This window comes from Eupeodes corollae, chromosome 3 (genome assembly GCF_945859685.1).
Source record: "Eupeodes corollae chromosome 3, idEupCoro1.1, whole genome shotgun sequence".
In the NCBI taxonomy this organism is placed as follows: Eukaryota; Metazoa; Arthropoda; class Insecta; order Diptera; family Syrphidae; genus Eupeodes; species Eupeodes corollae.
Window position 1 is genome coordinate 84,336,659 of NC_079149.1, and position 23,384 is coordinate 84,360,042.

Sequence of the window (23,384 nt, forward strand, 5' to 3'; positions counted from 1 at the left end):
CAAATTTTTAATGAAAATAAAAACGAAAACCCAGATAATTATGTTTAAATAAATAATCTAGAACGCAGATGAAAAATTCAAATTTCATTGTAGTCCAGGGGGTCTGAATATGTGAGGTTATGAAGTGAAACACTTTCAAATAAATTTATTTTAAATAACGATTTTCGATGAGTGAACAATAAAATACAAAAGTTATAGTTATTTTATGTTCCAAAATTTTGTAGTTATAATATAAAAAATTCTGTGAGCAAGCGAAATATGTACGTTTTTCAATAATAGGATTCATTTTGATAAGGGGTTTCTTTCAAGAAAAATCAATGGATGTGTAAAATTTGACATTAAAAGCAAAGGCTTTAAATTTGTTGTTATAGAGAATCATTGATTATAGCTCGGGAGCTCAATCCCTTAAACCAGCCTAATTTGAGAATAATAAAAGAATGAGAAATGAAACAATTATTGGAACCATACTTCTTAAAAATAATAATTGCCTTTGGTCATTGCGAGGTTTATTAATAATTATTAATCTTTGAATTTCTGCTGGAATTTTTATAAACAGAAATTAATTGATTGAAATGTGTTATATCCCAATCACACTTAATAACAACGCGTTTGTTTTTTAAATCCACCAATTTAATCAAAAATGATCATGCCCTTAAATGTGTACCCACAAATTTTCCTATAAACAATAACTATTGTCTTAGAGTAATTTGGATACACTAAAATAATATGGTGCTTTTTATAATATGTTAATGACGTTTAAAGAAAATTATACATCAAAATTCATCTTTCTCAGAATTTCACTAAATTAATATCTTATTTTCCTAGACTATACAAATTTGTTTCATCTTAAACATTTGGTTTCATTTTTATCTTAATTAGAATTGAAGTTCAAACAATAAAATTCGGATTATTTTGTTAAATATAGTTTTAGTTTGAAATACTGATGCAGATGAGATAGGGCGATGCCGGAGAACTAGTTTTTTTTGGCTGCAATAATTTGATAGGTGGTTTATAAGAAGTTACAGGTAGACTAATTCATAGCTTTAATTTTGCTTTAGGAATTTTTGTTTTAATTTTGCTTTGCAAATTTTTGTTTTATTTCAATCACACTCAAAAAAAAAACATGGGATTCTAGTTTTATTTTAAACAAGTACATAAATAGTTAAAGCTTTGCATGATGCCAGTTAGTACACTCCGCTTCAAGTGAATATGTACAAATATTTTCGAAAATGCTTTTTATCAAATATTGAGGGTTTCTGTGACATCTGTAGATGGTAAATATGCCTTAAAAAAACTGCGATTTTTGATTTCGCCCAATTCTTAAGTTCTTTTTTTATTCAACTGAATAGGTACAAAGACAGTTTAATCGTTTTTTTTATGAGGGTTTTCAAGTACTATATAGTTTAAACCAACTATTTTATTGTTGTAACAGTTTAAGACCAATTGGTAATACATGCCTCAGCAGTGTTACAAAAGCTTAAATCAACTTGATAAGATACCATGACCTAACCGGACGTGCAGCAGCTGATAACATTTTCCGAAGTCTTAATTGTTTTTATTTACAGTTGAAAAATAAAATAAATTCGTAAAGACAAAACATAAAGGAAGGTAAAGAGAATTGCAAAAACAGCAGCAATTTTAAGGTGTCCATCTGATTGTTGTGATTGTGGGAAAACATAAAGTCAAATATTGGCATAAACGCAAGTTTCTCTACAGTTTTAAGAATTATTAAAAATCAAGCCGCTTTAACGAATTAAACTTAAGATGAAAAAGCTAACTGACGAACAACTTTAGTTGAACCCCTTTCCTTACGTTCATATTCAAACTTTTTCCAGAAACAAGCAAATTTCCCAGTATATAGAAGGCGTCATTTCTTATACCAATTTACAAGAAAGGTTACAATTCGGTTATAATAAACCACAAGCCCATTGCAAAGCTTTTTTGCATTCTTAAATTGTTTGTGAAAATGTAGCATTTTTTAGTATGAGAATCTCATTTGCGAATACGTGGTTTTGTAAAGTAAAGATCAACCGTAATAAATCTATTCACATTCTCAAACTTAGCCAAAAATAGCCTTGCCCTCTACCAGTTGATAATTTTTACTAAAAAACGAATCGGTATTGTGTTTGAATATTGTATATCACAGCAAAAACTCTGTCGCGTCTCCACATTTAAAGATTTAGGTGTACATTTCTGTTCCAACTTAGAGTTTATACATCACATTAATTTTATTCTTTATACTATGCCATGTTTGTCCTCACATTGAATATATATGGAATCCCTATTACGAAATTCATAGAAAACGTATTGATTGAATTCTACATAAAGGGTCTTCATTGGGATGATCTTTATGATCTGCCTCTCTATGAAAATCTCATTCAGCTTCTTCAAATGCAATCGCTCCAGCAAAGGCGTAATAATAATGACTTAGTTCTATATCAACTCATTAATGGTGAAATTGATGTATCTTTCCTTTGAACATTTGATTTACCGATTGGGGACTCATCACCTGGGAAGAATGAAGCTTGAAGTCGAATGAGCATTTTACATTACTTAAAATTTTCATTGAGAGATTTAAATCTAAATGAGGCACCAAGTAATGAATCGCTGAACTTACTATTATATACCTACTTATTTTCCTGGTAGTTCTCTTACCGAAACTTGCAACAGTTATACACGTTCAAGTCCTAATACAGCATATCCAGTAGGTCTGATCTCAAGCGACAAGCTACAATTGGCTTTCAACAGTTTCAAACCTTTTAAATCTGCAGGATCAGATGGAATAATACCAGCCGAACTACAAAAAACTTCTGACATAATTGCACCAATCCATGAGGCAACTTTTACCAGCTGTCTTTACCTGGTCCATGTTCCCTCGGCATGGAGAGAAGTTAAAGATGTTTTTATACCTAAAACAGGTAAATGCTCCCAAGTCAATCCTAAAGATCTACGACCTATAAGTCTATCATCATTCCTTCTTAAGACATTGGAAAGATTGATTGATATCCATTTAAAGGCACGTATCGATACAAGACTTCTGTCTTCGTCTCAACATGCCTACTGTAAAGGTAAATCGGTGGAAACAGCGTTACACACTTTAGTACGCACCATCGAATATTCCCTCCATCATAAGGAGTTCACTATGGTTGCTTTCCTTGACATCGAAGGTGCCTTTAACAACATCTGCAATCACATCTGTACTAACATCTCTAAATGTAGAGAGTTCGCTTCGGGAGTTGATTAATTTTATTGTGATTAGCAGAATATTAACTAAAAACTGGGCAACTTTTCTGGCAGACGATTCCTTAGTAGAGGGACACCGCAAGGTGTTGTTCTATCACCTCCCTTATTGAACCTAGTGGTGAATGAAATCCTAACTAGTCTGGATGCGGAGGGCTTCAGATTGAAAGCCTATGCGGACGACGTTGCTATAGCAGTTTAAGGAAAGCATCTTAACACCCTAAAAGAACTCTTAGAAAATTCCTTAGACAGACTAATACTTTTGGGCTGATCGGTTTGGACTAGGTGTTAACCCAGACAAACCCGATTTGGTCTTATTTTCGAGGAGATACAAAATTCCATTTGTCAACCCTCCCTATATTAAAGGAATCCAATTAAAATTCTCAGACGAGGCTAAATACCTGGGACTTGTCTTAGGTAAATACTAAATTGGAAACGCAACGTTCAGGAAAAAATCAATAAAGCTACTGTAGCTCTCTTTTCTTGCAAAAAAGCTATTGGTAACAGATGGGGCTTGCAACTCAGAATCACGCATTGGCTATACACGTCGGTAATCAGACCGATTTTAATGTACGGTGTGGCAGTATCGTGGACTGCTTTAGAGAAAGGTATAAACAGGGATAAGTTAAATAAAGTCGAACGTTAAGCTTGCCTAGGTATAACCGGATCGCTTCGCACCACCCCATCTGCGGCACTGGACACCTAACTCTACCTTACTCTTCCTGGCCTAATGAAAAGATATAGTCAGGCCGCTATCAAATATCTGGACTCTGTCCCTACAAACTCTATAACAGTCAATTACTGTCGATCATCTCTAATGGAGATGGCGCAACAGTTTAATATTCACCTTTGCTGGGTCCCGGGCCATAGAGACATTCCAGGTAACTGTAAGGCAGATGAACTCACCAGGAACGGTACAGTACAGCCTACCAGTTTGGCAAGTAGTGGTAGTATTGGTTAAACTGCTGCTAATGCAAGACGCTGTGAGTAGTGCAGGCACCAGGTGGAACAACATCAATACGTGATAATTCACAAAAAACATCTGGCCAACACTGGATTTAAAGCGTTCAAGGTGCTTGCTCTCTCTAAGCAGATCACATATAAGCTCGATAATAGGTGTTATAACCGGACACTGTCGAATAGGAAAGCACGCCACGAGACTAGGCGTATTCTCAAATGACTTTTGCAGAAGCTGTATGGACGAGGAAAAGGTGGAAACAATTCTTCATGTTCTCTGGACACACCTTGCTCTGGCTCGAAAACGCAAGAATTATCTAAGGAGAATTCTTCTTTAACGATCTAAATCATATCAGCATAATCAGCCTCTCACGTTTCGTAAGGAACTCAAACTGGTGCCATTGAGCATAGGAGGAAGCCGCAAGATTCATGTGGTATCACAATGGGCCATTAAACTGGCCTAAGTGTGTCCGTTTTCATCTTGGACAGCCACTTGAACCTAACCTAACCTAAGGTGGGATTAAAATCATTGTTTAGAACCAGTGCTACCCTATCGTAAAGGCCTTTCTTTTATTTGTTGGTGTGTATTAGTTTATGTTAAAAGTTAATTATGTTTTGTGTGTGTGTTGGGCTATAATTGATTTATTTTCAAACTAATAGCTAACACATACCCTTATGATGAGCATCCGATCGTAGTTTTGTGTTTCCTTACTACGTTCTGAAAGTTCTGAAGTGGAAAAAAAAGATGTCAGTTTTTACGGAGCAGTTAAGATTGACGTGTGAACATACAAAAATACTGCAGTTGGGCTTAAGGGAACCTTGGAAAGAAATTTTTCTAATTAATCTAATTTTTTTTTAAACCATTAACTTGGCCTACCAACATGGTAGCATTCCTATTCACTCAGTGTGCATAATATAAGCTTTTACAGAGGAGCAAAATTTGCACTTCCCTCAATAACTGCTGTACTAATCTGATCCTAATGATTCTGGTCGTCAGTTTAAACAATAAGAATCCTTTATTTCTGTAATTAAGTTAGCGATAGCGAAATATCGTTGAACTATATCAAAAGGCTGTAGGATTCATACCGGAACTTATTTTCGAAATAATTAAAAGTAAATGTGGAAGTATCAACCAAACTTAACAGGAACTTATTTTATTCCAATCCACTAACAATTTAAATGTTTGTACCTATTGTACAATGTTTGTTTATTCTACTCGAAAAAATATTCAATTCATTCCTAGAATAAACTTTTGCAAGTTGGCTAATGCAAAAACTAGTGGTTGATTTTATTTAATTTTTTTGAAATTATTTTCTTTACATTTCAAGGCTTAGTCAGCACCAATAGATGGCACAATACCAACAGATATTCGGAAACAATGTTAAAAGTATTTTCAAACATTTCTGTGCGCATTCGGTTGAAGCGGAGTGTATGTTGTTATAAACTATTAATAAGTGAGCTATTTTTAGTGTACACATTTTATCAATGCAAAATCAGTCAAACATATTTATAGGAATTCAAATAAGCAAAACTCCATTTCAATACCTTAATACAGGTTTGCTTAATTTTAATCAATGATTAAATGATTCTGCCAACAAATTCAAATTTATAAACTTATACAAACTGTTTCACTATACCCCTGGGAGATTATGCTGATCATTTAAAAATGAAGTAGGCTTTGTTGAAGATATTGTCACAAATCTGATTCTTTACGGATCAATTAAGCTATATGACTTCAATTGAATTGTATGTTATATAAGATTTACCATTAGGGACGGTTGATTTTGACAGCTCGTGACAGCCATGTACTTCGAAAATGATACTGGCCAGGCCATCGTCGGAACGCCGATCGGTGTAGGTCGATGATGAACAACTTCCTGTGGCCTGAAGTAGTTAATAAGGACACCGAAGGCATACGATGGATGGCGCTACTTGCCACAAAAGTTAAAACGCAATCGATATTTGTGAGAGGGGTTCCATGGCGTGGTTATTGGTTATCGGCGTGAATTATCCATCAAGATTGTGTAAATTGACCCATTCAGGCTTTTTCTATTTTACGAAAAAAAAGTATTATTGCCCAAAGTAATTTTGTGCGACGAAAAATAATTTTGTACCTACAGTTTATTTTTTAAACTACACAAATTGACTTTTAAAGGTCTAGACTTTAAACTTTTCTTATAGGAAAAAACAGTTTACATTTCATTTGTAGAAAAATTCAAACATATTTTTTTTGTACAAAAATTAAGCTTACAAATTATTGAAAACATTGATTTATATTCGCTGGATTATAAAACTTATTTTTATTTTATACCAACTATTGTTGTTGACATTTGCTTATAACGGATTATCTATTTGCGGTTTCAAAAAAAAATGGCTGGAATTCGACATCTATCAAACTAAGTTGTTGAACCACTATTTTTAGTTGAAAGTCTGACATTTACGAAAATGGATTGCTTAACACATACAAATTGTTTAAGCCTAGTAAAAAAGTGGTTATTCTGACACAGCCACATATTGTGCTTTAAGAGGAGATTATGGCTTACATAACTGTCCAACTATGTAAGCAATTGGTAATAAATTTAAAAAGACTGGATTGGTTACAGATATTGTAAGGTTTGTGTACATCGTTTCGCACTTTCTTATCTTTTTTAGGAAATAGGACTATCTTAAGTCACATTATTAATGCAAATTTTGGATCCTTGAGCAACAGGCGGTAGACGGCGATTTTTAGAACAAAATCTTCTTCACCGACGAAGCACATTTCTCAATAGGTGGGTATGTAAATAAACAAATTTGTCATGTTTGTGATTCTGAGAATCCTCAAGTAATTGAAGAGAAGCCATTACATCCAAAAAAATCACTGTTTGGTGCGTTATTTGGTCCGGAGGAGTGATTGCATCTTACTTCTGTCACCGTCGATTTGGACCTGATAACCGAATTTTTTTTGCCTGCTATTGAAAAATACGACTTGGAGAATATGAGGTTTCAACAAGACGGTGCCACATGACACACAACTTTAGCGAATATGACTTTATTGCAAGAGACATTTATTGGCCGCGTAATTTCTTGTAGTGTCGATATAAACTGGTCACCAAGATCATGCGATGTGACACCGCGGGACTGTAGGGCTATGCAAAAGACCGTGTTTATGCAGATAAACCTTTAACTCTTGAGCACTTAAGAACCAACATTTGTCAAGTTATGGCTGAGATACCGCCCAATGTGTTTCAAAAAGTGTTCGAAAATAACCTCAAAATATTTTATATGTATGTGTTTTATTTACGTTTACTTTTGAAAAAGCATGAATAACCCATAATTTAGAAATATACAGTTTTCTTACAAAAAATAAATTTTACGAAAATACACAATAAATTAGTTTCACGTCGCTAAAATCCAGACCAAAATCAGCTTTTTTTTGGTATTATGGCTGAGTTCCTTAAAGGGTCCCAACGAGAAGTTTCTCTCCTCTTTTATCAATGCAAACTTTGACAAACCCTAGAAGTCCTTTAGGTTAAAAAAAAATCATTTTAAAACTAATTTGTTTTTTTTTGTTTAATATTTTTGCTTTTTAAAAAGAACGTGAAAAAAAACATAAAACAGAAGACAGATTATAATTGCTTTCGTATTTTTTTAAAATTTAATTTCAATAGTTGAGCATTTTTCTTCATAGTTGACTTTTGATAATTTTTATTGTATTTTTAGTGGATTTCTAATATTTTTTTTATTTTATGCAAGTGTATTTCTTTATATTTATTTTTTAAATATATATGTATGAAAGTTCAAGTATTCAACAAAATATTATTAAAGTCATACTTTTCTAACTTTGTCAGTTGCAAAGTCATCGAATATAATTTCCTGCAGTTGTTCATTTTTAATTGATAAAATTGACAAGCGGTTTAGTCTATCTTGTAGCATTGTTCTTCAAAGCTCATTTTATTCAGTTGAATTTCGAAAATTAACGCTCTTCACTGCAGTTTGAAACCATCAAAGATAAAAATTCTACAGGCAGTTTCTACATTTGGAAGGTGTTTCTAATTTAATCCACTGTAATTAAACTGTACAATTTTGATATTGTAATAAGATCTTCATTTACATCTTTATTGAATTCTTTTAGTACATGGTGCAGGCATTTCCCAAGTTCTTCCGCATTAACATCTCTATGCTATTTTTTTGAAAACTGTTGGCAAGAATTTTGCAACTCCACTAAAGTCAAATGTTGCAATCGACAAAAATAGGCAAACAATGCATTCATTTCTCGATAGCGATTGGATCGTATTTTTAATTAAAAGGTAATTGCGTCAATAATTGGAAAACAAGTTGATATTTTAAACTTTTTTTTCCCAATTAGCTGGACAGATAGTGGAGGGCCATCAAAATATGTGGCACGCGAACTTCATACTATTTTTCGTTGCATTAAGTCTTTATAATTAGCATCCGGATTCTGAATTTTAGCATACGCTTCAAATTTGTCGAAATTCTCCCTTAGATCATTCATGAACAAACATAGTGAACAAAGCAAATTTGTAGCAACGTCAATCGTTATTGTTTTTTTGAAGGCTCTTGCTGGCTTTATGAATTCTTTCTAATATTGTGCTCCAAATTTCTGTTAAAATGAGGACAAGTTTCGAAATTTTTTTAGACAGGCCTATCGATTCGCTTTTTGTGTCTGGAGCTTGCTCTGGATCTCTAGAGATAGATGTCAAGGCTTCAGTAATTTGCTTATAACCATGATGAAGCGCGTTAACTGCATCAGCTTGTGCAGACCATCTTGTTTCAGAAAGACTTTTAAGAACTCTATGTGAACCTAAACATTCATTCAATTTATTCCCGCGATGGGTAAAAGTAGAAAAAAGTTGTATATTTTTTTAACCACTTGAAAGAAACTTGTTGCCTCCTGCACACAACCAGCCCCATGAAGGCTGGCTAAGTTAAAAGAATGTGCTGCAAAAGGTACAAAGGTAGCAAATTCATACTTCTTCTTAAACATTGCTTGCAAACCACATATAGCTTTGTCTTGTACAATCCTTTATTGAATTATCATGATTTTCCAGAAATTTCAAGATTATGTCAGCCAAATATTCAGATTTATGCTCTTGAATAGGTATACATTTAAAGAACTTTACGATGGGAACACAATTTTTAACATACCGAATGCAAAAGTCAAAGGGTGTACTGTCAAAACTTGTGCAGAGCTGTAGAGTAGAACGAAAGCAGAGTTTTTAAAATAATGTTGACAGCGTGTGCAGGTATATGATTAAGGATTCATGTTGCCAGAAGTTTAAGATGTTGAGGAGAAGAATTTAAATGAAACGGAGAGTAAAATGAAACTTGTTTTTCTGTTACTGTCTAAAAAATTTATTCATTTTGAGTTAGTGGGTTCGGGGTCAAATAATTTAATTTCATTAAACTGCAGCAACAAGAACATTTTATGAAAAACTTTAGAAAGTTGTCGAACATATTGCTCCCGTTTTAAAAGTTAAGCAATGTGAAAGTTTAATTGATTAAGACTGATGAATAAAAAAGTCAAGTATCAAAAAATATAATTATAACTCTTTATTATTATAGCCTTATTTATGAAAGACAAACCTAAGTTAATTAAATTAATTATATATAAATACAGTATATTTTTTAAATCCTATGAACTTTCAGTATCGAGGTTCTTTCCTTTAGTTTCTTTCAAGAAGATTAAGAAAAATATGAATCCAAATGCAGTTGCCGTTGCAAAAATCCACATGACAACTGCTAGCCCCGCGCTTACCATTAACACAGGAAAAGCTTTCACAACTATAGTTGTAAATAAACTAGACAACACCAGGCAAAATGTTGTACCAAACGATCTTATCTAAAATTAAGAAAAATGTACTAAAGTTTGTGTTTAAAGCTTTTGTTTCAGAAATAGGGTTACCTTTGTAGGAAGAATTTCAACAAGTACTATAAAAGTAACTGAAATTACTCCGATATTGGCTGATAAAATTATCATTGACATTAAAACAACAGGAAGCCATGTGACGTTGGTAAGTTCTATCTTGGAGCCCATGTACGAATATACTCCAATAATTGTAAACCCAATACACATCCCAGCAGTGGACATGGTCATAAGGAATTTCCGGCCATATCTATCGATCATAATAAAGGCACAATAAGATCCTATTATCTGAAAAACTCCGATGATGATGGTATTAGTTTTCGGATCTAGGGAGGATTTTGCTTCGGCAAAAATTAGCGATGAGTAGCTAATGAGAGCATATATTCCAGAAAAACCAAACACAAACATGAGAACTATTCCTATCAGAAGAGCTTTCACCGATGTGGGATTACCTAAAAGTTTTGGTTTAATTATTAATCTTTTATCAGGGGATATTATATTACTTAATACCTACAGAGGTCCTTAAAGGAAGCCTTTTGTTTGTTTGTTGAGGAGGTGATACAAGATTTCAACTCATTAAAATTTGCCTCGAATTGAAGCACTTCGTCCTTTGTATGTCCTTTGATATTTCTGTAGTATTTTAGAGACTTTTCAGCAGCATCATTGTATCCATTGCGGAGTAAATATTGCGGCGTTTCAGGGAATTGTACAACAAGAATAAGGTATATTACAGGTAGGACCATTACAAGACAGGGAATGAGTAAATACGAAATGTGGGAACCAATAATGTTTCCTAAAAGCATTCCAATACTCAAGGCGAATCCAAAACCTGAAGCCAAGGTTCCCCGAACTCTAAAAGACACATTGGATATCAAAATAAATCAGTTCAATTATTATTGAAAACTAAATAAAAGTATAACCTACCTTGAATCAGCAATTTCAGCCACAAAAATGGGAAGAACAACGTAAGTTCCACCTCCAGTAGTGCCTCCTAATACTCGTGCTATATAAAGGTAATACACGTCATTGGCGAAGAAAACCATGCACCAAAAGCACTAAAAGAAAAAAGTTTAAATATAGTTATAGGTTAATAAAGAAAATTTAACAATAGGTAGCCATTGGGAAATTAAAAAGAAAATACTGCTTTTATCTTTAAAGAAGAAAAGTACACTAGAATTAAGTTTTCTCTCTCGATCCTCTCATTTGAATTTTTCTATAACATCACGCTTTTTAAAATATGCCATATTAAAAATGATAAAATGAACAAAAACTAGGTATTTTATTCAAAATTAAAACACAAACAAATAAATTGTAAGATAATTTTCCAAAGTAGAATTAAAGTAATGTTTTCAAAGCTTATTTCGAATCCAAACTCCGATTTTTGCTATATGTGATCAAACTTAAAAATATACGTTTTAAACATTATTCTTATATTTTGGCAGGTGAAGACTTACAAGTAAGATGGGATTTTTGTAAAATAAATAAGATTGCTATGTCCTTAGACCTGTTGAGTCTTCTAGGAACCCATTAAGTGGCATAGGGTCTCTACTACTCCTACGCGTCATCGTGTACGGTTTCCGGAGATGTGTTTCAGCTCCATCCAACTCTTGCCTTGTGACGCTGATTCCGCTCAACTGTCCAGCGCCATGTGCTTCTCGGTCGTCTAGCTCTTCTTTCTTCTTGTGTGAGCGGATTTCACTGCATGGCTTGGCCTCTAATGCAGTTGTTACCTTTTCGAAGCGTATGCCCAATCCATTGCCACTTACGCCCTCGTATTATAGAGTCTGTAGGTTCCTGGCCTGACATCTATTTACGAAGGTTTGCAGTTTTCTTGTTATAGCTGAAGTAATCTTCCAAGTGCTGCACCCATAAAGAAGCACAGATTCGACATTTGTGCGAAATAGTCGTAGTTATTCCTCCAAATTTTTGACAACATACCGCACGCCGCTTTTGCTTTGCCGATGAGGCAGATGACGTCTTGTTCGGTTCATCCTTCGATGGAAACAATACTTCCAAGGTATTGAAAGCTATCCACTTTTACCACCGGTTGCGAGAAAATATTTATTTGAGAGGATGGTCAGGTTCCGAGGCTGATCATTTTTATTTTGCCGGAATCAATTCTCAGCCCCAGACATTTTACTTCTCTCTCCATACTTGTTGTCATTTGATGGAGAGCTGAGCACAGTGTATCGCCTACCTGAAATGAAGACATTGTTTACAGCATTCCAATGGTGTTCGATGTCGTCTGATTGTTGATTGTTCTCATTTCGTTTGACAGGTGGTCCCTAAATTGTTGACAGGTCGTGGGATCCTTTAGCATGGCGATGTTGAATTTGGGAACTCGTGTTGTTTCGTTGGATCTTCGAAGTGTAGCTGCACGCAATCTAAAGGTAGCTATCATTAAGTGGTGGTAACGGGCAAGTCCCATATCGATTCCTCTGCTGTTTCGTACATCCAAGAGAATGCTTCTTAAGCGTCGACTAATATAGCGAAGTTGTCAATTTGGTTGGCAGGCGCTTGCTGTCCGTCGACACCCAGCTTATTTTATGATAGAGTTTGTGCTCAAACATAGTGCCACAAATCACAAGGCTATTGGCGTTGAACCTCTCACCATTATCATTGCAATTGCTAACTCCGTGAGCACCCATCACATGCCTTAGCGCATTGAGGTCTCCCATAACCAAAATAATATCTCCGCGGGTAGTGTTGTTGTAGGCGGATCGCATTTGACTATAAAAGCATTATTTCTCTTCATAAGATGCGAGCTCCGTCGACGGTGCGTTACACTGTATAATGGTGACGGGTCGTACTCTACTCTGAAACCTAGCTTTGCTAAGCCTTTCCCCAAGGGGCTCCCATGACATAAGGCTCCTGGTTGCCTTTTTTGTAGGGAGTAACCCAACTCCAGCTTTTCGAGCGTTTCCTGGGTCATGACCAGAGTAGAGCAATATAGTGTTACGTGTCGGTGACTTATATTTGGCCGATCCCAACCATCGCACTTCGGTTAACCCTAAGATATCTGTTCTGTACCGCATAAATTCTCTCTCTAATTGGAGGAATCTGGCATTGTGCGGACCTTCACTTCCTCCGTTCAGAAGCGTCCTCATATTCCAGAAAACAATCTTTGTCCGGGTAAAATAAGTAAGATACTAAATATTTTTAAACGGAAATTTGAATAAAAGGAGTGTAGATTCGATAAAAACACTACTTCATAAGTTTACATAGCCTCAAAAAGCCTTATATAAGTTTTTTTTCGAAATATAAACGGTGAATTTTTAAGAGCTTGAGAACTTTTAAAAAAAAAAAAAGCATAAAATTTGCAAAATCTCATCGATTCTTTATTTGAAACATTAGATTGGTCCATGACATTTACTTTTTGAAGATAATTTCATTTAAATGTTGACCGCGGCTGCGTCTTAGGTGGTCCATTCGGAAAGTCCAATTTTGGGTAACTTTTTCGAGCATTTCGGCCGGAATAGCCCGAATTTCTTTGGAAATGTTGTCTTCCAAAGCTGGAATAGTTGCTGGCTTATTTGTGTAGACTTTAGACTTGACGTAGCCCCACAAAAAATAGTCTAAAGGCGTCAAATCGCATGATCTTGGTGGCCAACTTACCGGTCCATTCCTTGAGATGAATTGTTCTCCGAAGTTTTCCCTCAAAATGGCCATAGAATCGCGAGCTGTGTGGCATGTAGCGCCATCTTGTTGAAACCACATGTCAACCAAGTTCAGTTCTTCCATTTTTGGCAACAAAAAGTTTGTTAGCATTGAACGATAGCGATCGCCATTCACCGTAACGTTGCGTCCAACAGCATCTTTGAAAAAATGCGGTCCAATGATTCCACCAGCGTGCAAACCACACCAAACAGTGCTTTTTCGGGATGCATGGGCAGTTCTTGAACGACTTCTGGTTGCTCTTCACTCCAAATGCGGCAATTTTGCTTATTTACGTAGCCATTCAACCAGAATTGAGCCTCATCGCTGAACAAAATTTGTCGATAAAAAAGCGGATTTTCTGCCAACTTTTCTAGGGCCCATTCACTGAAAATTCGACGTTGTGGCAGATCGTTCGGCTTCAGTTCTTGCACGAGCTGTATTTTATACGGTTTTACACCAAGATCTTTGCGTAAAATCTTCCATGTGGTCGAATAACACCAAACCCAATTGCTGCGAACGGCGACGAATCGACATTTCACGGTCTTCAGCAACACTCTCAGAAACAGACGCAATATTCTCTTCTGTACGCACTATACGCATTCGTGTGGTTGGTTTAATGTCCAATAAAGTAAACTGAGTGCGAAACTTGGTCACAATCGCATTAATTGTTTGCTCACTTGGTCGATTATGTAGACCATAAATCGGACGTAAAGCGCGAAACACATTTCGAACCGAACACTGATTTTGGTAATAAAATTCAATGATTTGCAAGCGTTGCTCGTTAGTAAGTCTATTCATGATGAAATGTCAAAGCATACTGAGCATCTTTCTCTTTGACACCATGTCTGAAATCCCGCGTGATCTGTCAAATACTAATACTACTAAAAGTTTTTTTTTGAAATTACGCCCTGTTTTTTGTATGGTATAATTTTGGTTGTTGTTCGAGCAATTAATTCATGTTGTATATTTTGTGAAGTCTTTTACGTACATACATACTTTTGAATTTGGAACTTAAACAACGACAGATGTAGCAGCACAATAAAAACTCATTAACCAAGACATTAAACTTTGATTTTTTGCTTGAAGAATTCTATGAAATATTAATAAACTAAAAATGTGTGTTATTAGACCGAAACGAGAAATAAATACACATTTTTTATATTGTTCTATTTGATTAGCTGGTTTGAAACAAATCTTGCATTTTGATTCTACGTCATCGCACCCTGGAGACTTATTTAAACTTGTTATCAAGATAATATGTAATCAAATTTTAATTAAAAAAATAGCTAGCGGAAATCCGACTCATGACTTAACTTTTTTAGCAATTCTATTGAATGTACGGCAGTTTGTGTAAGGCTACAATAATGAATGAGGTGTCAAATATTCTTGTTTTGATTTATTTAATTTCTTCTTACTAATTTCGTGTAATAGTTTATTTAGATAATTCGAACCACAGAACAGCTGAAATAACTTATCGGTATCCATTACTTACGATTTTTAAAGATTTTTACACATTTTTATTTTTTTTTATTTAAATTGTAATAGTAAACAAAACTGTTTTAAAAAAAACAATGTTAACCTTATTTAAAACTAAACATAACAACAAATATTGAAATTCGGCTTATTAATGGGCATATAATTCACTCTAGATTTATTTTGGATTCAAGTGAATTTTAAAATCTCATTAAAATTAAAAATGGTTGTTCATATTAACTACTGTCTAAAAACATAAACTTAATGGACTAGAATTGAACAAAATTTATTTGGAAATCATGACATTAAAAAAAACGGAGATTCAAACATTAAGTAGCATACAAACAGAAAAGAGGACGGTAATCATCCCGAAGGATTCGTTCAAGCAATAGTCTTTCGAGAGTAGACGGTCTTACGATGCTGCTAATGAGTGACTTTTCAAAGTCATTTTAACGATGATCATACGAGTATATATTTTATATTTTGAAGAACAGTGGCACAAACCTTTAAATCGTTTGAAGAAAGCAAATGCTTGCGTTTGGTCAGGGCCGTGGAGCCCCCACAATAGAGACTTGTTTCAAATTCCAAATACTAAACACTAGTTAACATCTTTTCCTTTGATATTTTTTTTTACTGGGAAAGGCAGCTGCTAACTCTTGTACATCGGCTGTTCAATTCTTTGATTTGGTGTAGAATTTGTACACGTTTTTCAACTAGTACAGAGCGGCACCGAATTAAGATTGAGAAATTATCGGAGAAGAAAAGCGGCCAATTTTTGAGTTTTGAAAAAGCTCAGCGACACTCGTTGGTTTTTTCGAGCTGAAGCTACCAAAGCCTTGGTCAACAGCTATTCAGAAATCGAAAAAGCTTTAACCAGCATATGTTCCAATAAAGAGCAAAGAGGCATCTAGAGGAATGAAGAAACAGAAGACGAGTGGTCTCGAAACCGCTTTTTTTGCAACATTTTGGAACTATACCTTGGAGCTATTCAATGCTTCAAACAAGATGTTGCAAGAACCGAAATGAAATGATTTTTGAATCGGCAATGCGTGCACAAGAATCGTTGCAATTAATCTTGGAATCCAAACGAAATGATTTTGATAAAGCAGGAAGCAGCCAAAAATAAAATCCCATACTGATGAATATGTACAATCACGTACCCGCACCAGAGCGAGCAATGTGAGGTTGATTACGGTCGATTACGGGAAAGCACAAGACGTAAATTAGTCACCTAAGGAAAAATACAAAGTATCCGCCTTCATTCCAGTTATTGACCAGCTATCCGTTTCTCTTACTGAAAGATTGCATTGAAGTTGTGCGTTCGAGATTTGGATTCCTGAATTACATCGAGAAGATAAATGCTGAAAATCTGCACGCTGCAGCAGAGGCATTGGTTAAAGTGTATCTGGATAATTTAGAGCCTAGTATTGGTATTGAGTTCATTCAATTTGTGTCTTTGACTCATACAAAAAGGAAATGGATCAATCTCCGGAACTATTTTACTACCGAAATCTCTAAAATCAAAATTTTAGAGCTGCATTCCCAAACCTCACAATTGCATTGAGAATGTATTTGGTTTTGATAGTAAAAAATTGCACTGGAAAGCGCTCATTTTCAAAAATGAAAATTTTAAAAAATATGTAAGGAAATCATCAACGATTTTTCGTCGAAAAAAACTCGAAAAGTTCTGTTCTTTAATTTCAGATAATTCTTTTTTCCGTTTATATTTATACATACATATGTGTTTGTTCAATACTAAAGAAATCTACTTGGTTTCACAATAAATTATTTATTGAAAAATTCGAGTGAAAAAAAATGGTTTTCTTTATTTTGAAAACAATTTGGGACGAAGGGGCCTCCAGCCCTTTTATTGCGCCGAGGCATCTGGAACTCTAAATTCGGCCCTGCGTTTGGTATTGATAAACCTCTTCTTTGTTGGTTAAGAAAGCACCTTTCGGTCCATTCAAATCACCAAAATACAATCTGGTGTATCGCAGGGTTTCGTTTTGTCTCCAGCATTCTTCCTTATTTTTATAAATGGTATTTTGTCTGAAAATCCTACCCCACTTTCAGCGTTTTATGTTCGTTTTTAGATTCACAGTCTTGTCCCTCGAAGGTGGACCACCAACGAAATGTTATGATGAGCTCATTGAATTCTCATATCAAATCATGCAGAATTTAATGCTTCGAAAACTCCATGCTGCATGCAGTCGCTAAAGAGACCCACAACATTATTGATCGTAATTAAGGTCTCATTATGAGTATTACTTATATTTTATCGCTATTTTTATAAAAAATGCTCAAGTTAATTAGTCTGTTGCATTACTCTCCTCAATCAATTCAACTGCAATAAACGTTTTTCTAGGAACGTTTTCACTTGGGCCTAATTTCGGTGTAATGCAAAGTACAGGTATTCTTTTTTTAGCTGCCCTGCACAAATGTGTGATGATTTACCAGCCTCAGTATTTTGTTTATTTATTGAATTCGTTAAACAAACTAACGTTAGAACTTAAGACTTATATTGCATTTATGCTAAGATTTATAGATTTACAATGCTTTAAGCAATTTGCAAAAAAAAGCTATTAAAGTATTAAAAATATTTACTTTAAATGTTTTACTTTGAAAATTATCGCTTACGGAATGCACCCAGAAAGTTATACCTGTTGTAAACTGAAATCAATTGGTTGAGGGGACTGTTTTTACCATTGTTCGAACTGCTTGATATAGCACGTAAAGGAACTTGTCTCCTAATACTTGAACGGCTATAAATAAAGTTTAATTGTACCAAAATTGATGGTGATATTACTGACCCATTGATTTATTTTATAATAAAGCACAGCTGAATGTACTCTCTGTGTTTAGAAAGCGATGGAAGATTTATGATTGTGAGCCTATGATTGTACGGTGGAAGTTCGAGCCTATTGGACCATGGGAAGAAACGAGGCGAAGCACATGAATCTTCTTTGTACTCCTTCTATTCTGTTATTATGCACTGAATAAAAGGGAGCCGATATTATGCAGCCATATTCCAATATTGGTCTTAAAAATGATATATAAAGAAGTTTAAGAATATAAGAGTCGCGAACATCATGTGAAAACCGTTTTATAAATCCGAGTGTCTTATTTGCTTTTTTAATAATACAGTCATAATAATTTGTTAAAGTTAATTTTGAGTCATGAATAATACCTAGGTCCGATAAATTTAAGAGTTTAGTCAAATAATAAGAGTCTAATTGATAATTCAAGTCAAAACATTTTGTTTGCGTGTAAAACACATTGAGTTACATTTGTCTATGTTTAGTAAGAGCTTATTTACGAGGATAAAACATCATTCGCGAAAACTGTTAAGATAATCTTGTAGGAGTAAAGAGTCGTCAAGTGAGTAAATACATTTGAAAATTTGAATGTCATCAGCGTAAATTAAAACAGATGAGTGTTTTATATAATATAGAATGTAAGTAACGTACAAAAAAGCAGTAAAGGTCCTAAGTGGCTACCTTGTGGTACGCCAGAGTTGGTATACAAATATTCCCCGCTCAGTAAGTAATTCATAATTATTTTGGGCTTACATGTCTGAATAATATGGTAGTTTGCATATGTATCATTAGGGTTAAAGGCTTAATTATAATAAGTTAGGCAAAGCCTACGAGTTTCGGCTTTTTCAAACAACCTACTCAATAAATACAAGTATGATTGTAGTGTTGATATCTGTCTTTTTTAAATTCTATGTTTTACTTGATAATATTTACCTATCTATGTTGCTAAAAACTGCCGAGGTTTTCCCAACTTCTAACAACATGTGTTTTGCTTATTTTGTTGTGTTTTTATTTTTAAATTACAAATAGAAATTTGTATATGAAGTAGAAAGTATTTTTTGTTATAATTCTTATAATGCATGTACATTTTGTTAAAGTATGTACTTTTTGTGTGTCAAGTTCAATTTTGTTTAAACAATTACACATAATTTGTTCAAAGCAAATGATTTTGTATCAGTTTTGCCTTTATATATAAATGCATAAAAGTTTATTCATTAAATAGATATTTAAACTTAAGAACGGTATGACGCTGGATATACACAATCAATTCAATTGGCTCAGCGTCATTTGCATCCGGTTCAATTGTACATGGTCCAAATTCCCCCGGCATAAACGACCGAGAAAAAACCACTTCCACATATTGAAAAAAGCGGGTTTATAAAATGAATTCCAAATTTTTAGTCATTTGTTGCGAAAAATATCTTAAAATTACGAAACTTGTAAGCAGATATGTAAAATACCATAAAGTAAAAGTTGCTAAATAACCCAGAAAATATTGAAAGAGGTATAGAGACATCAAGGATCTGTTTGCTTGAATTTATATTTAACTGTACAAAAGTCGATGGATCGACAGAGCTAAACCGAGAAACCTAAGTGCACTCTCGAAATATTCGGCATTCGGATAGAACGCCCCGAAAATTAAATTTTTGGTCGAAGACATAGCTCTTGCAATGTGACCTCTAACGAGTTTTATCACTAAATTGGCGATTCTGTTGATTCGCGCCCCGTTGTATAGGACCTCGTTGGAATAGTAATGCACATAAGAAGATTCGGCTGTTCGATATTAGACGGTACAGCGTCGTAAACACTGCCGCTCGAACACCCGAAACTTCTCCATCTGAGAAGGGGCTACGCTGAACCACGCAGGACAACCATACACAATCATTGGCCGTATGAGGGCCATGTAGCAAATTACCTTCACTCTGGGGTCAAGCCGACTGCTGTTAAACAACCGTTTCGTCATACCAAAGGCTCCTCTGGCCCTGGTCAGAGCAGCATTTATATGTATGTCGAAATATAAATACTGATCTAACCAGATACCGAGGTACTTCACTACACTTTTGCTCGCTAATGGCCGCCCGTGAAGATCAACGATAACCATCATGCGCCAATTCTTGCACGTATCCCTCGTGGCCCCAGCCAACGGAGTCTGGAACAGAATTGTCTCAGACTTCTGGACATTTATTTTCAGTTTCCAGTCGTCGCAATATCGCTGAATCTTGCCGAAATCACGCTGCAAGAGAATTCTAATAACCTCAACCTTTCGGCCCGTTCTGTACGCAATTAGATCGTCGGCGTACGCAATTGCCTTTTGTAAGACTACCTATCAGATCGCTGGTGTAAATGCTGAAGAGAATTGGTGAATTCACCGCTCCCTGTTGAAGACCATTTTTAATTGAGAATGTTGTGGTAGAAGTTACATTGCCACATTTGACAACAAACTTTCTATCGTTAAGCATATCATAAAGTATAAACAACAATGGCTTGCTTATGCCAAGCCTGCTCAGTTTTAGGTAAAGCCCCTTTAACCATACGGTGTCAAAGGCCTTTTCCAAATCAACCAGAACAGTATCTGTGCATTGTTGTTTTGATTTATTCCATTGGATATCAGAAACGAGTTCAGTAGCAGCATGAATTGATGCTCGGAAGAAGACTTATCGACCGAAGACTTATCGAAGCACTAACCATCATGCCACGGGTACTACATATACCTACTACATATACCGAATTAGAACGGCTTATTTGAGAAAGCACTTTTAATGACAAGAATTATTCTGAAAGGATTTGTCAATCCCTAGTAATAAGCAGTGCTCGTGAAAAAATCTGTAAGTTGCGCAGTCAGTGACTGAACTCAAGAAGTTACGGGATAATTTGCAACACTAAGAACAAAATTTGGAAAACATTGAATCGGCTGAAGTCCTAAGATTAATTTCTTCGATGCAAAGGTGATTGCAGAGAATTTTAGGTGAAATATGAATGTTCACCATTAGCAAAGGATTTTTTATTAAGGGCTGGTAGACGTTGTGTATAGATGTCGTAGTATTTGCTGTGTGGCACGTAGCGCCGTCCTGCTGGAACCAGATGTCGTTTAGGTCCATATAGTTCAATTTGGGCCATAACAAATTACTTGTCGTTGTCGTTTTTAAAAAAGTACGGACGTTTTGCTTGTTAACACAGCTTGCTTTTCGGTCTAAATTGGGGTCCTCTACCAAACGATTCAAAGGTCAGTCAGCGAACGAACGGCGGCATTGTCTATATGTTCATGAACTTTGAGCTACTGGGTCAGTTGGATTTTATACGGGTATAAGCCCAAGTCCCGACGCAAAATTGAAGTCCGGGAGAGGCCGAGTTTTTTTGCACTGTGAGGGGTTCTGCTGTGTAATGGGTTTGAACTTATGGGGAACATACTCCAGTAGTCAGAACTTTGACTTTAAGTATAATACGCGGTGGCAGTAAGACAATTCTCTGTGTTTAGTGGGCCCATTGTAGTATGGTATACTTCGAGTTATTAAAACTTAGTGAGACGGTGACCGAAAACACATTATCAAATTGAATAGTGCGTTGATCGAAAAAACGGACGGAATGGCCCAAATGACATGGAACATGAAAAATCACCGTCTTAGAGCGCTAAAGTGGTGAAGAACATATTAAAACCATTGAATTGGTTAATATTATCAAGCCCGCCGTATTCTCGCGTCGCCCCAACTCCGACTGTTACTTTCTTCCATCGATATAAGAATCACTCGCAAAAAATTACTCGTCGAATGGTTTTCCCAAAGGATATTAAATTTTCATTGGATTCGTATTCATGATTTGCTTAAAAGATGTTCAAAATGTTAAGAATGCAATGGTCAATACTTTGAATACAATTTTTGTTGAGATTCCTTTCAGAATTAGTTATTGGCTTTTTTGAAAAATGTGGAAAATTTTAATTATCACTATTGGCTTAACAGTATTTTGACCGTAAATGTGTTTGACCTTAATATTTTAGGGAAAAAAGTCATCAGCTCTAGCTACCAACATAAAATAACTCAAATTTAAATATTCATCAGAAGCACCCAAAGGTTCAATATTTGAGTTTTAAAAGTGAATCAAAAATGATAATATTTGCTGCTTCAGAAGTTATTTCTATAATTTATAAACATTACCGAGATGAAAATTTAAAAACTCATATGTACTCGTATATGTACCATAAAAAGTACTTTGTTTTAGTTTAAATATGTTCTATTTCCCAAAATATACTTTCATAGAACTACTCGTATTAGGAATCTATTAACACAGGTGTTAAGGTTATTTACGTGCGCACTTAAAAATTGTTTAAATATAAGGCGTTTTTAAAAATAAGAAACATGCAAATATTAACTTACTATGTGTGGGACAGCTAGAAGATACAAACACTTTTTTCTTCCAATAAGATCCAAAAGGACACCAAACGAGAAATTTCCAATTAATCCTCCAACACTGACAAAGGCTCCAATCGAGGAAGCTTCCTCCACCGATACATGAAAGGTCAACGGCGAGTCAGAAGATTGCAATGTCAAAAGCATCGGTGCCACCCAACCGAGTCCGATGCCATGAGAAAGTGCAAGTACATTAACTGAAAATTTTTAATTTATGTATAATTGTGATAAAGTCCAGAGTCTTCAATTTGCATACCTGTTAGGGTTGCTAGCAATTGTCGTCGATAATTCTCATAAAATAAACTTTCCGGATGGTTGAAATTTATTAAAAACATTTTTGAGGCGTTTTACTTTTTTTGTTGGGTTGCAAAAATCTTTATCAAAACAACAATTTTGAAAAGTAACCGTATGCTTTCACTGCTACATCGAGATTGAATCTGATAATGTGATACCGATGAAGTGATGATCTCTGCCGATCAAAGAACACGATATCTAGTTTAATTTGTCTCTCAGAGACGTACAGTAGGAATATTAAATAATTTGTTGCTCAAATTTTACGTGTGGGTTTGGTTAATACAAGTTATAGGTATATTATTAAAAATGTAAATTTTATTTAAAGATATTTGAAAAAAAAGAATAAATTGTTTTCTAAAAAAAAAGATTGGTAATTTGAATTAGTTTCAATTGTATCAGAATCAATTTAATAAAATTTGTGTGAAATTAAATTAGATTCCAAGTCAAAACAATCTCCAACAATAATGTAATGGAACTTCTCAAATTCGAAATTCATGTCTTGGAAGAGCGAGCCTTAGCTAATCCAAATTAGATTTGTGTTTTCTTTGTTTGAAAACACGACACAGTAAATGATGAGATTTAATGATGACTCGATAAGCTCAAGATAAATATTAATTTAATCAGTTGTGTACTCTTTTATTTTCGCATTTCTTTAGATATTCTGTTTATAAAGTGATATAG

General features: G+C 34.8%; 1 protein-coding gene across 1 annotated transcript; it reads right to left on the bottom strand.

Annotated features, from left to right (window-relative positions):
• Positions 1–9,725: 9,725 nt before the first annotated feature.
• Positions 9,726–22,979, bottom strand: LOC129951443 (facilitated trehalose transporter Tret1-like). Its single transcript, XM_056063585.1, has 6 exons — positions 22,666–22,979; positions 22,377–22,606; positions 10,988–11,118; positions 10,578–10,915; positions 10,103–10,515; positions 9,726–10,039 (listed from the first exon to the last, which is right to left on the bottom strand). The coding sequence occupies exons 1-6, from the start codon at positions 22,742–22,744 to the stop codon at positions 9,833–9,835; spliced, it is 1,398 nt and encodes a 465-aa protein (XP_055919560.1). The 5' UTR covers positions 22,745–22,979; the 3' UTR covers positions 9,726–9,832.
• Positions 22,980–23,384: the final 405 nt, after the last annotated feature.

Excerpts from the sequence above, each read along its gene's own strand:
- LOC129951443 (XM_056063585.1), bottom strand. The coding sequence starts at position 22,744 with ATGTTTTTAATAAATTTCAACCATCCGGAAAGTTTATTTTATGAGAAT. Across the intron at positions 22,607-22,665 it reads ATTGCTAGCAACCCTAACAG|TTAATGTACTTGCACTTTCT; the intron begins GTATGCAAATTG and ends AAAAATTTTCAG. Across the intron at positions 10,916-10,987 it reads GCTGAAATTGCTGATTCAAG|AGTTCGGGGAACCTTGGCTT; the intron begins GTAGGTTATACT and ends TGTGTCTTTTAG.